Here is a 14,326-nt window from a genome sequence, read left to right as displayed (position 1 = left end):
CTTCTTTTCATTGTTTCACCATTTCTGCAACCAGGTCCCAAATTTTAATAAAAACAATGCTACTCATCTCCCTTTCTACCCCATCTCTCCCACCCCCAAATAGTACAGCAGTAATAGCCAAAAACTATACACATGCTATGCTGTAAAAATGCAGTTAACACTATTGGGAAGAAGGCTGTGGGTTGTGGAGATGCTCTTTGAAGATCTACAGTATCTTTTTGCTCTCACACATACCCATTCTGCAAGTTTTGTCCTTCATAGAAGGCCCTTCCCTTTTCTCAGCAAAGTGCAGAATGAATTGCCTTGAAACACTTATCCTCCTTCCCCTCCACATGGATGGGTGTGCAAACTATACAGCATGGAATGGCTTTAAAGCACTTGGGCTGCTGTAGGGCACAGAAACTATACTGACTCTTTAAAGGACATCTTCTCAAGCCACTTCCATGTATCAAGACAAGTAGAACTCCTTCTCCTCCCCACTTGAAACCCACAGTTAGATGTGACAGGGGCTGGTACTCAAGAGAGTTAATTCTTGTCACCTTTTTTGTCATCGTCCTCTGAGGGATAGGAATGCCACGTCAGCCTTTCCTCCTAGAAGGACATGACAACCTGGGGGCACTTGACATTGGCTTCCTTGGCTGGGACCAGGTCAGCCTCATCAGAGTTTTTCCATTTCATCAGGAACATGAGCTCTCCACTGGAGCCTGTAGCTCCAATAATCCGTATGGCTCCAAACCCTGGGCAAAGCCTCGAGGCTTTTCTGGCTCTTCTTTCTTCTTCTCTGGTTTGCTCTCCTCTCCCTTATCTTCAGAATTAGAGTCAGCTTTGTGCTTGCCGCCTTCTGATTTATCTGTCTCATGTGCTGTTTTCTGTGACTGTAAAAACTCAGCAATGAGGTCAGGGCAATCCAAGTTCTCTTCTGGCTCCCACGTGTTGTCCTCATCTGAGAACCCCTTCCACTTGAGGAGGTACTCCACTTTGTCCTTTACCACTCGACAGTCGAGAACTTTTTCCACCACATATTCCTCTTCCTCCTCTTCTAGCACCTCCTCCACTTTCTTCTTGTTTTGTTTTTTCTCCATAGTGCCCACCAGTTTTCTGGTATAAAGGGTGACGCTGCTCAGAGCAGCGCCCAAAAGCACAAGAGGAATCTCGCGTCACGTGGGAGGGGGTGGCGTGGAGGAGTGGCGCCCAGAAAAGCATCAGGCCAGGTGGCCCCGGTCGAGCCCCTCACTGAAGCGGCGTACCGCAGGCCCACGCCAATGGCCCTCTCCTTAGCCGAACAAAAGAGCCTCTCCTTTAAAGAATTTTTAAAAATTGATTTCAGAGAGGAAGGGAGAGGGTGAGAGAGATAGAAACATCAGTGATGAGAGAGAATCATTGATTGGCTGCCTCCTGCATGCCCCCTACTGGGGATCGAGCCAGCAACCTGGGCATGTGCCCTGACCTGGAATCGAACTGTGACCTCCTGGTTCATAAGTCAACACTCAACTATTGAGCCACACCAGCCAGGCCCTCTCTTGTTTTACTGTGATAAAATATACATATAACAAAATTTACTGTTTTAACCATTTGTAGGTGTATATTGTTCCTTGGCATCCTACATAATAAAAGGGTAATATGTAAATTACCATCACTCCGCTACGCCCATGATTGGGCCAGCGGGAGGTTCAGGGGGCGGGACTCGGGGTGGCTGGGGTGGCCGATTGGGCCAGCAGGATGCTGAGCTCGCGTCGCCAGCAGCGGCGCGAGCTCAGCATCTGTGCCAGCTCAGCGTCTGCGCCATGGCTGTGCTGCGGCACAGAAGGGGCCTCTGGGGCAGCGAGCCCACGTCCTGCTGCGGACCATCAAAAGCGGGGAGCAAAAGCAGGGGAGCTGGCTGGCTGTCCGCTCCGGCACCAGGCCTTTCGAAAGCCTCCGCCACGCCGGAGTCTTTCGAAAGGCCTGGTGCACCAGCGGACAGCCAGCCAGCTCCCCCGCAATTGAAAGCGGGGAGCTGTGTGTCCGCTCCAGCACCAGCGGACCCCCTGCCATCAAAAGCGGGGAGCAGGCTGCTAGCAGTGTCTGCGGAGCGTGCTAGGCTTTGCAGGGCAGTGGATATGGCCTGGATGGCAGGTTAGGCCTAGGGGACCCTACACGTGCATGATTTAATCATGCACTGGGCCTCTAGTTAAGTATATTCACATTGTTCTGCAACCATCACCATCATTCATCTCCAGAACTTCATCTTCCAAAACTGGAATTCTGTACCCATCACACATTAATTCCCAATTTTTCCTTTCCCCCAGTCCCTGGAAACCACCTTTCTACTATCTGTCTCTATTAATTTGACTACTTTAGGTACCTCACACAGCATGTCTTTATTTCACTTAGCATAATGTCCTCAAGGTTCATCCATATTGTAGCAGGTGCCAGAATTTCCTTGTTTCTTAAGGTGTGATAATATTCTATTACATGAATCTACACCGCATTTTGTTTCTCCATTGCTCTGTCAATGGCTTCTTCGGTTGCTTTTACCTTTTGGCTAGTAAGAATAATGCTGCTGTGAACATGGGTGTGCAAATAAGTATCTGTTTGTCCCTGCTTTTAATTCTTTTGGATAGATACGCAGAAGTGGAATTGTTTCATATGGCAATTTTATTCTTAATGTTTTGAGGAACCATCTGTAGTAGACTGAATGTGTCTCCTCAAAATCTGTATGTTGAAACCCTAGCCCTCGATATGATCGTATTAGTAGGTGGGGCCACTGGAAGGTGATTGGGTCATTAGAGTGGAGCCCTCTTTAATGGGATTAATGCCCTATTAGAAGAGACCCCAGAGAGCTCTTGTCCCTTCTTCCAGGTGAGATCACAAGAAGATGGCCATCTATGAACCAAGCAGCATGCTCTGATAAGATACCAGATCTGCTGGTGCCTGATCTTGACCTTCCCAGACTACACAACTGTGAGTGATAAACTATTTGTGTTTAAGCCACCCAGCCCATGGTATAGGAAATGATATTTAATGTCTGAAGACCCCCAAATTTTATAATTTTCTATATCATCCACAATTCACTTTCAAATTGTATCCCAGTGCATTTTCTTCAGATTAGATTATCTGGAAAAGTTTTAATTTTCCCATAAAATTTCAAGTGCAAACCAAAAATCAAGAACACATTTGACAAGAGTTTAGTTCTGAGAATAGAATATTTGTAGCAGAAGGAAAAAACATACATTCTTAAGTGATGCTGCCAGTCTTCATAGTTTTCAGAATCAACAATCCATCTTTATCTAATTGTTAAAGGAGGGAAAGAGTTTTTCACAGTTTGAATAAACCTCAAGGTTGTTAGAGTAAGCAGTAAAGGATTGACCTTACCTTCTATGCAAAACAACCAACATAGATTTCATCGCTCAGAGATGCAGGCAGTAAAAAGAAAGATTTTATATCTTAATCTTTTAATTCAAGTAGATTCTTATATGTACAACTTATACTTGTAACTAACTGCATTAACTGGCAACTTTGATTAAAATAAGTACATGAACATATTCCCTTATTTTTGTTCTATTTAATTAGAAGCGTGGATAGTATGATAGCTATGCCTATGATATTCCTGGATCAGTATCCAAGCCATGACCTTTCTTTAAACAGAATAAGAAGTCTCCTCCTGAAACTTCTAGGACAATAGCTTTCACAAAACATTTCTAGTAAGTGGGATTCTGGGTATGCTCTGCTCACTTCAACCAGATCTACTTCAATGTAATTTCTTTCATGTATTTAGCTTCAGCATAAAATTCAGTTAGAACTAATGGTTCCATTGCTTGATCAAGCAGAGCAGGCCTGTTAAGGCTGTCCCCTTTCCTGGGAGATGTGGGACTCCTCTGCTGGGTAACTTTACTTAAGGACTCCCCAAAGGTCTGACCAAATTTTCTGGGAACTGCACTCCCATGTGAGACTCTTCCCATCTGACTCTTCTTCCTTTCCTCCTTACTTCAGGGTCAGACCTGAGCTGCATTCTGAAGGGTCTTTGACTCTTCTGGCACGTATTTCATTTTCTTCACAGAAATTTCTTTCAATCTCTTTGACCTCAGATTCCACCTTGTGTCTGATTGAATGGTCAAAGAAAACATAGGACCGACTAACTCACTTCACTGTCCATTGGGTAAAGAGGGCGCCATCTTGAGAGGCATGGGAGTCACAGATAATCCTTGTCGTAAGGGGGTAGCTGAATTACTAAAGATTTCACCAGCAGTGACCTGGAAAAACTTCCTGGTAGAGGGGACTCCAGGTATGATGGTCCAAGCAATGGAAAATGAGAGGGAAAAGTGCCTACAAAAAAATAATGGAGTTGGCTGGTTATTGCCAACTGCTGATTTGCACTGTTGCCCTGCATAGGGATAAGGAGAAACTGAGGGTTACTTACAATTAATTAAAGGTTAAAAAGAGGCCCTGATGTCCTACAGAGAAAAAGCAGACACAGATAAGCAGCAGGCTGAAGATCTAATAGTTAGAATGTCAGAGTTTATTTGAAAACTTAGTCAAAGCAGATCCACGACACTTAGGTCAGGGCCCTGGTTGGAAAAACCTAGGACCTTGAGATGTAAGATGGAGACAAGCAGATGGATATCATGATGATATTGGTTCTGCAGATCCCTTGAACCCTCAGAATTTGCAGAAGTAGTCCCTTACTCTTTAGTTAGAGCCAGCCCTGCTCCCTTGCTGAAAGATCCTGCAGAGCCCTTTCCCCGACAAGACACAGGTGCCTCCTTGAGAGATATTCCCAACTCCTTGATTGACAACTAGGCTAATAACAGCTAGGAATGTGCAGGGTCTGATAAGGGAGGAAGAAGACAGTGCACTGAAAATACTATAAGAATAAGTATGTGCCAACAGAGGGGCACTCCTGTTTCTGGCATTGAATTTTGAGGGTGGCTGATGAAGCAGCGTTGAATGAAAGACAAATAAATAAGAATTTATTGACTTTCTTGAGATATATTATTTAACATACTGGCAAGGACCCAAGGAGATTGGGCAGATTTGCTGCTAAGGTGGCTCTTAGCCTGAAGAAAGCAATAGTCAAAGCTGAGTGAAGCAGGAATGCCCTATGACCCTGGCCAGTGTGGCTCAGTTGGTCATCCCTTACACCAAAGGGTGGTGGATTTGGTTCCTGGTCAGGGCACATATCCAGGTTGAAGGTTCAATCCCCAGTTGCAGTGTGTATCAGACGCAGCCGATGGATGTTTCTTTCTCACAACAATGTTTATCTCTCTATCCCCCTTCCTCTCTCTTTCAAACCAAAAAAACAAACATATCCTTAAGTGAGGATTAAAAAAAGAAAATGAAAAAGAAGAAAAAAGAAAGAGAAAAGAAAAGCCCTATGTGTCCTGGTAGAGAGTAGTGAAAGAAATAAAGAGGTTGGATATGTTGTGGAAAGCTGGAAGACCCATCAGGGGATATGTTCTATGTGGGGTGGCCCAGAGGACACTCTACTTATCAAAGCCACTAGATGAGCGGGTGATTATTGCTAGAGCATAACTGAGAAGCTCAACACTGGCTCTTCTCTGAGGGTGAAGGCTGGCCATAGGAGGAGCAGCTAAGCGGCACTAGGAGGAAACAATAGCAGCCCTGGAGGTCTGGAGGAGTGTGCATGAGGAAGAGAATATCTGAAAGTGGCTGCTTAGTTGTCACCTTTTGTAGAAACTCCTCTCCTTAGTAGACATTTGCCTTGATACTTTCCAAAATTGGCAGTCTGGATTGCTGTGACTAGTTTCTGGTATGAAAAGCAGGAGAACATTGTCTCAAGGCAACACCGGGAAAGGAAGGGTGTTGGGGGTCGGGGTGAGGGATGAAAGAGTAAAACTTAGAAAGTGTTTCTTTAAGTATTCTCTTATTCCACTCTAGGCTTCCGCCACCCACCCTCCTCACATACTCCAGTTCAGGATAGCCTCAGTCTCCTCGTCTCTCACTTTTATTATAATTTCCTGGCCTAGAATTCATGTTTACTTCTTTCTTCTATAGTTTATCTTATTGGATTGATTTGGAGGGAGTAGGTATACTATACTAGTTCACCATTTTGGCAGAAATGAGAGAGAGAGGGGCAGATAAAAAGATATAATCTTTTTAAGTGGGTAAATCCTTTAGATTATCTTACCTTATAATAGACAAATATGCAAATTGACCGCACCTTCGCTATGCCCAAGCCACGCCCACCAGGAAACCGTTGCAGGGACGTTGGGGTGTGGCGGAGCCCAAGGCCGGGAAAGCCAGGCGGAGGCTTTCCCGGCCTTGGGCCCCAGCAGGGAGCCTGCACGGATCGCAGGAAACCACTGCGGGTCAGCTCCTGCGATCCTTAGCAGGGATGTTGGGTGCGGCCAAGCCCAAGGCCACCGCCCGGGGCCAAGCCCCGACCCTGAAAGAAGGCAGAAGGCGGTGGCCACAGCCAAGGCCTGGGTCCCCGGTGCCGGCAGAAAACTGGTGCAGGCAGCCAGGTGAATGAAGGTCTATTGCACGAATCTTCGTGCAAACGGGCTACTAGTGTTTATATAAACAAAGAAAAATATGAAAGGATATACAAAACTGGAAACTTTGATTAACTTAGGAGAAAATTTGGGAGAGATTGCCAGATTTTTCTGTGTATTACTCTATGTTGGAACACAGATTGTATAAATAATAGTTTGAAATGAGATGACAATAAAATATATTTTAAAAATAACATTGACCAGGAGATGGCAGCATAGTAACACATTTGGTCTAAGTTTCTTAATATCTTGCAGCATTGGTTTGTTTTTTCTTTTTTAATACAAGTATAGTTGACATAAAATATTATATTAATTTCAGGTGTACAACCTATTTATTCAACAGTTATATATTTATGAATTATGAAGTGATCTCCACAACGTCTAGTAACATTTGTCACAGTACACAATTTTTATGATATTATTGACTGTATTCCCTGTGCTGTACATTATGTCACTATGACTTATTTTATTTTATTTTATTTTATTTTATAACTGGAAGTTGTGTCTCTTATTCCCCTCCCCTCTTCTTACTCATCACCACCCTTCCGTCCTCTCTGGCAACCAAAATGCCATTAGCATATTGCACATGCCAATCCTTGTTTTATTTGGGTTGGCTTCTCGCTTAAAACATCATTTAATATTTTTAACTTTGTGACTCTGCTACTTCTCCATTACTTGATACTCTTTTCTTTGGTTGTCATTATATATCTTTTTGAGTTATAAGAAATTTGATGTTTTTTAAAAAGCAACGAAGAACTTTTTTTGATTCTTTAACATACCATTCATTGGGGAAGTTCTGGGATCTTTGGAAGGTTGAAAAGTGATTTCTGATCACTTCCATCTACCTGTGGGTCTCTGCTGGGCCTGCTGTATTCATACAGAGATTCACCTCTCCACTCCTGCCTGGACCAGTGCCCCTAGAGGAAGGAGAGTCTGAAAGGAGCCACACACCCCGAGGGTTTCCTACTTTCACCAGCAGTTATCAAACACACTTTTACCTTTTTATGTGATCTTGAAAACAGGACTTGGCTTTATACACAATTGTATACCCAGTGTCTAGAGTACCCAATGTCTGACACATAGAGCCTCAAATAATGTTTATTCGATGAATAAGTGATTATGCAAGTCAGCGATTTTCAACCTGTGTGCTGCAAGAATTTTTAAAACAAGCAATACCCGTTTAGTCAGAGCACTGACCTCTTTTCCCTTAGAGTGTCATATAAAAATAAGATACTGGTCAACACAACAATAGTTGTCTGGTGTAAATGAATCAAACTTATACCAATTTTTCTGTCATATTAGTAAAACATATAGTGAATGTTTTGGTTTGCTGCAGAATTTTAGTAATTAGTTTTTGTGTGCCATGAGATGAAAAAGGTTGAAAATTGCTGTTGTAAGTAGTTGCATAGAATGTTTAAGGTCAGCAGTGTCCAATAAAATTTTCTGCAATGATGGAAATGATGTATATCCATACTGCTCAATATGCCATAGGTAGCTATATTGTTTTTAAAATGTGATTAGTATAACTGAAGAAATCAAATTTTAATTGTATTTTATTTAAACTAATTTAAATCTAAGTGGCCCCATCTGGTTAGTGCCTAACATACTGGACAAGTGCAGCTTTTAGTGCCTAGTGTTGCTTTGCAATTTTCTAGTCTCCACTCTACACTGTTAGTGAATGATAGAGTGGACCATTCTGCCTCAGCCAAATACATAATGCTCTTTCAAGTAGTATCTCTTTATGCATTTTGAAGATACTAAATAGGATATTTATGGTACAATTTTGCAGAATTAAGGTATTTGAGAAATAACTCTCTTTGTAGATATATGTATATCTACTAGAGGCCAGGAGCATGAAAATTTGTGCACTCGGTGGGGGTCAAAGGGGGATCTCTCAGTTCAGCCTGCACCCTCTCGCAGTCCGGAAGCACTTGGGGGATGTCCACCTGCAGGCTCAGGCCCGCTCCCCAGGGGATTGGGCCTAAGCTGGCAGTCAGACATGCCTCTGGCAGCCCGAGAGCTCTTGGGGGATGTCTGAGGAGACGGGAGAGGCTCCCACCATTGCCACTGTGCTAGCAGCTGTCAGCCCAGTTTGTGACTGAGCAAAGCTCCCCCTGTGGGAGTGCACTGACCACCAGGGGGCAGCTCCTGTGTTGAGCGTCTGCCCCCTGGTGGTCAGTGTGCATTATAGCGACCGGTTGTTTCTTCATTAGGGTCAATTTGCATATTAGCCTTTTAATTTATAGGATATAGATTTCTCTCTATATAAGTCTCTCTATAGGTGGTTGTATAGATAGACAGATAGACAGATGAATTATTTGCCCAAAGCTGTTCAAACTTCAAACAGCCTCCTTCCTCCAGCCAGGTCCAGTTTCTAAATCATCTTAATTTAGCTAGAATTATTTAGATATGGGTGTGATCATGATGGTCTCTCAGCATTCTCAATACATCAGCATTATAAAAAGAGGGAGGAGTCCTGGCTGGTGTGACTCGGTTGGTTGGAGCGTCGTCCTGTACACCAAAAGGTGATGGCTTCAATTCTTGGTCAGGACACATACCCAGGTTGCATATTCTATCCCTTGATCTGATCGATGTTTCTCTCTCTCTCTCTAAAAATTCAATTAAAATTTAAAAAAAATGAAAATGGGGAGGAGAAAGATATTCCCAAATTCATGTAAGAAAATTATGGTGCAAGATTTTTAACAGTGAATTTTTTCTTTTGGCTATTGATCCTGTGACAGAGGTTCTCAACTGAGGATGATTTTGCCACTCAAGGGACATTTTGCAATGTCTGGATTCATTTTTGTTTGTTGCAACTTGGTAAGGTTACTGCTAGCATCCAGTGTATAGAAAGAAGGAATGCTACTAAACCTTCTACAAAGTAGAGGATAGCTGCTGGCCCTCCATGTACCACGTCCCCCAGAGATTTATCTCTGACAAAATGTCTATGGTACCAAGGATGAGAAAACCTGCAGTATAGTGATGACAAAAAAGAATGAGTTTGACTTCATTATTATAAATATATTTTAATGTATATAACATAATATTATGCAGTACAAGAGAGACTCTCCCTTGATATAAAACTAAAAAAATTCTTAGCATTGACAGTTATTTCATTAACTAAATTAATTAATTGTAAAAAGAAGGGGGAAGCAAATAAAAGTTTAGATGCACAGGAAAAAGTTTGAGTTTTGTTGAATATTACTCATGTCATGTTGCCATGTACAGTGCCACAAAAAATGCATTTAAATATATATGAAAATGACCTAGTAAAATAATGAAACCATTTCAAAGATGCTTTCTTAAGTTTCTCTATAAATACCATTCTTCAAATAATGCCTAACTTTTAAACAGAAATTTGAAATATTGTATAGTAAGATATTTCCCAAAATCTTGCATCAAAGTATCCATGAATGTCTAATTTTATACTGGCTTCTTGTTTAAATTATTTATGAATATCTAATTTACATTGACTTATTCTGTGGTTTCCTTAATTGTTCTGAAGTTGATTGAAAATAAAAAATTTTTTAGAAAATAAACTGTATTAGGAAATTATTAAACAAAACTTAAAAGTAAATTTGCACTAAGATCGGAAGTTCTCCCATTGTTAGAGAGGCAAGAAGCTCATTCTTACCCAGTCCTTGCCTCTTCTTCTCAGTCCCACCCAGTGAAAAGGCCAAGAAACTTTTCTTTTCTGACTATCAAAAGGCATTTTTACATAATTTAAAACAAAATCCAGTGCTAGGCAATATTTTCAGTTCTCCTGCTATCTGATTCAAATATTTCATTATTGTTCAAAAGTAAAGATTAATGTAGTTGTTTAAGGAGATTAAAATCTGGGTGTAAATGTAAATTACAGTTTTTCTTCAAGGTTCAAAGAGAGGTAAAATATGCATCTGAGGGCAAAGGGGAAAGAACTCACAGTAGTGCCATCTCTTAAGTCCTGGTTTCATGTCTAGTGCCCCTCCATCATTTGTGTTAGCATTGGCCAATACTAATCACTTTGATTTGCCTAGTACATGGACCTACAGATTCCTAATGAGAGCTATTTGATGAGGAAGGTAAAAACCTTGGAGTCAGGAGAAGGACAGTGTGATCTGTCAGTGGAAAAAAAATAGAGAATGCTTAGCCAAGTGGTACTTACATACTTAAACTGCTGGATTATGCTAATCTGAGAAGTGTGTAGTAGTGATAGAAAGGTGAACAAGGAGGTCATCAGAGACACAGCAGCAATGGTGGATCTTTGGGGAGATGACAATTTCTTGTGTGTTCATGGTCAGCAAAACACTTCAGATTATGTGAAAGAAAGCCTACCTTCTCACATCTAAGGGGGGAGAGTTGTCAGATCATGCTTATTTGCATCTTGACCTCAATGACAGCATACATGCAAACACATACTGGACACAATTTCCTGGACACCACACATGACATTTACACTTGGAGATAGATGGTTGTTGCATCAGATATTAGTTTTAGATTTAATCCAGTCCCGATAATGAGTCACTTTTGTATAAATTCCAGGATTGTTTTCTTTACCACAGTCTATTCCCCAGCTTACTATTCCGATAATATACCAGATGTTTCTATCAGGTGCTATAACCAGAGGTCCCCCAGAATCACCCTAGAGAAGAAGAAAAATATTGTCAATGTAATAAATGAGTGTCAGAATGACAGTTAATCAGTAACTTAATATCTAATAAATTAATATTTTAAAGTATGTAAAACTAATTCTATTTTTACTTGCTATTAGCATTAATATAATAATTGTGCTATTACTTATTATCTTATTATGTCTGCTTATCTCTATTAATGCCTTCACCTGAAAGATGATAACAAAGATAATGTTTCAGTTGTATAGTTTTTTAGTTTTTCTCTATCTAAATAGAGAGTGCAAACTGTATCTAAATTTAGGCATCCAATTCTTACATAAATGATACCTCAAGCTTCAAATAAACATCACCTCTACAATGAAGCCTCTCCTAACTCTGTTACGTAGAAATAATCTCTTGCTTTGAGTTTAAGTCTCACCTTGTTCCACTCTCACCAACTGATAGAAAGGTGTCCTGGGCACCTTATCACTGTGTAGCAGGGGGTTTGAGAGGAAGAAGATTTGCAAAGGGCACTCCAAGCCAATGTGCACCATTTATTACACAAATGATTTTGCTTCCAAACTAAGATGGAATCCCGAGCCTTCAAGATCTGGTTTGGATGTTGTGAATCCTGAGGACTTTCCTGACGTCTTTAACCTTAGATGTGGACAACTGATTTGTACTTATCTTTTAGCAATGAACCTATTCATTCCAAAAAAAGGATTATGTAGAAGTCCCTTACAGATTTTTTTTTTAAATAAGAGAAATGGTCCTGTTTGAAGTAGGCATGGGATCCCAGAGTCTTATCACTTTAGCTCTCTTTCCTTAACATGCTTTTTCATACATTTCAGTGCACAGTGGACAGAGTGTGAAAACCTTGGTCTACCAAAAGCTATCCTCCGCAGCTCCTTAGCTCCTCTCCTAAGTTAGCCCACATCCGAACTTAGATCTTCAGTGTGCTAGTGGTGAAGGAAGCAAGAGAGCATGGACCAATAGAAAGAGGAAATCTGCTTTCTTATAAACTCAAATATAGCTTTTTATTCAACAGATTCATTTTTGTGGATTTGAGTCTATTCTAATTATAGAATTTTTTGTTTTCTTCCTCAAAAGTCATGTGATCCAGTTCTATCTTGAAGCATACATGTTGTTTCTGCTTTTTAAGAATTAAAACTAGTAGAAGGAGGCCTTGTATTCCAGAATATGTAGCCAAATCCTTGTCTTCTGTCCACTGATTTTAGTTATGTACTTACATGCTGTTATTAGATTGTAAATTCATCATGGACTCCTGCTTTTTTAACTGTTTATGTTTCTTTCAGTAATTGCCATAGTACCTTGCAATTCACACAAAAAGTGAATGAATAAGTGAATGAATATTTATTATCAATGGCAGATCAATGGTGGCAACTTTGCATATAAAAAAAGCACTCATTTAAAAATCTCGTAGCCATTTCTAATCCTTCAAGAATTATGAAATGTTGAGCTCAGTTTCAAATGCTATAGGTAAAATCTTTATTAATTTTGATATTTATTTTTCTTCTTTTATATAACCAGACTTTAAAAGTGGTAGCATGGATGGACTTGGAGAGCATTATACTAAGTGAACTAAGCCAGTCAGAGAAAGATAAGTACCATATGTTTTCAATCATATGTGGAATCTAATGAACTAACAAGCAAAACTGAGGCAGACTCATAAACAGAGAGCAGGCTGACAGCGGTTGGAGGGGTGGGAGTTGGGAGGCTGGGTGGGAGAGGTGGAGGAATTGAGCAAAAAAGAAGAAGAAAAAAAAAGAGAAGAAACTCATGGACAGGGACAACAGGGTGGTGATTGCCCGAGTGGGGAAGATGAGGGGAGGTGGAGGAGACCATAGGAGGTATAAATGATGGAGAGGGATTTGGCTTGGGGTGGTCAATACACAATACACTGTATGTGTGGCATGTTGTGAAATTGTGCGTCTGAAACCTGTATAATTTTGTTAACCAGTGTTACCCCAATAAATTTTTAAAAAGGGAAAAAATAAAAGTGATATTCTCTTTAAATGTTTAATGATTAAGACAATTTTTTTTTCTAAATAGTGTAATTCTCTCTGGATGTACTATTTAAGATCAATGGCTCAAGCACCCATAGAATGATACTGCCAATCCCATCTCACAATGCCTTACAACTAGTAGGGATTAGATATCTAACTATCAATTATAATTATGGCTTGAAGCACTGATTGTGTGGCTTCCTGACTTAGTTTCTCTTATCTGCTGCGACTCTTTTTCTCTAATTAGAGCCCAAATGTGCATCTGGTGGTCATTTTTTACATTTGCATGGAGATAATAGGAGTATTTCTTATGGTTATTCCTTTCCCTCCTTTTACACTCTGCTCTCTCCTGCAGAACTTAATTTTATAGAGATCCATGAAGTGACATTTACTTATGGTCAGTGAGCTCATTTCTATTCAACAGATTCATTTTTTTTTGGATTTGTGTCTAGTCTTACCTCACAGGCATCGAGTTTTCCTGTCAAGAATCCAGCACATATCATTCCTGATGACACAGCACCACCATATACATTAACTTCATTACATATGTCATTACTTATGATCTCTATTTCAACTTGTCGAAGAGTATTGGGAAAAGGACCTAAGAAGAAAAAACAAAAAAACAGTGAAGAATTTCCAAATTCTTGTATTTATAATAGTTAATTGTGTCTTGCAAAGGATAGATTAATGATAAAATATATGTCTGGAAATTGTGGGACTCTGGGCTTGATGACAGTGCTTCGGAGTCAAGTTATATTTCCTGGATGCCCTTTTGTTTTCTATGTGTTAGGTATCATCCTTAGCATGTTTACTTCCACTGTCTTACTTCATACTTTTCACAATTACTAAAGATAGATATGGATTTTTTTTTTCAGATGAATAAACCAAAGCTCACTTGGTTTTGAGTCTTGCAATGATCACTTAGCTAAATGGGGATAATATTTGATTTAAAGTCAGGGCATTTATCACTACCTGGGAAAATCTGTCCCAGTTTACCTAATTTATCAGGAAATCTGGATTGTCACTCTTCTAATGACACACTTATATTGGGAATTGAGAATCCTTTAGAAAAAGCAATATAGAGCAAGTCTCTACTATCAGGAATTAACTTCAATACTAAATAAATGAAATACTATTGTTTCATAAAAAAGACCAGTATAATACTTAACAACAATAAAGATTTTTTTTTAAAAAAAGGATGCAATTTATAACAATA

The 14,326-nt window shown here is 40.2% G+C and overlaps 1 protein-coding gene and 1 pseudogene across 2 annotated transcripts in view; both read right to left on the bottom strand.

Annotated features, from left to right (window-relative positions):
- Nucleotides 1-521: 521 nt before the first annotated feature.
- Nucleotides 522-1,082, bottom strand: LOC307100147 (chromobox protein homolog 1-like; annotated as a pseudogene). Its single transcript has one exon. The product of its transcript is annotated as a chromobox protein homolog 1-like (transcript).
- An 8,466-nt stretch (nt 1,083-9,548) lies between these two features.
- The window catches only part of LOC307104464 (transmembrane protease serine 11G-like), a 44,135-nt gene continuing 39,357 nt past the window's right edge, over nt 9,549-14,326 (bottom strand). Inside the window, exons 9-10 of the mRNA XM_079779360.1 lie at nt 13,569-13,711; nt 9,549-11,115 (exon numbers count right to left, since the gene is read on the bottom strand). Coding sequence (XP_079635486.1) covers nt 10,954-11,115; nt 13,569-13,711 — 305 coding nt within the window. The 3' untranslated portion in view covers nt 9,549-10,953. The remainder of the gene's footprint in view (nt 11,116-13,568; nt 13,712-14,326) is intronic.

This window comes from Cnephaeus nilssonii (genome assembly GCF_951640355.1).
Source record: "Cnephaeus nilssonii genome assembly, chromosome: 1".
In the NCBI taxonomy this organism is placed as follows: domain Eukaryota; kingdom Metazoa; phylum Chordata; class Mammalia; order Chiroptera; family Vespertilionidae; genus Cnephaeus; species Cnephaeus nilssonii.
Note: the sequence above shows the minus strand (reverse complement) of the source record. Positions and strands in the feature narration are given on the sequence as shown.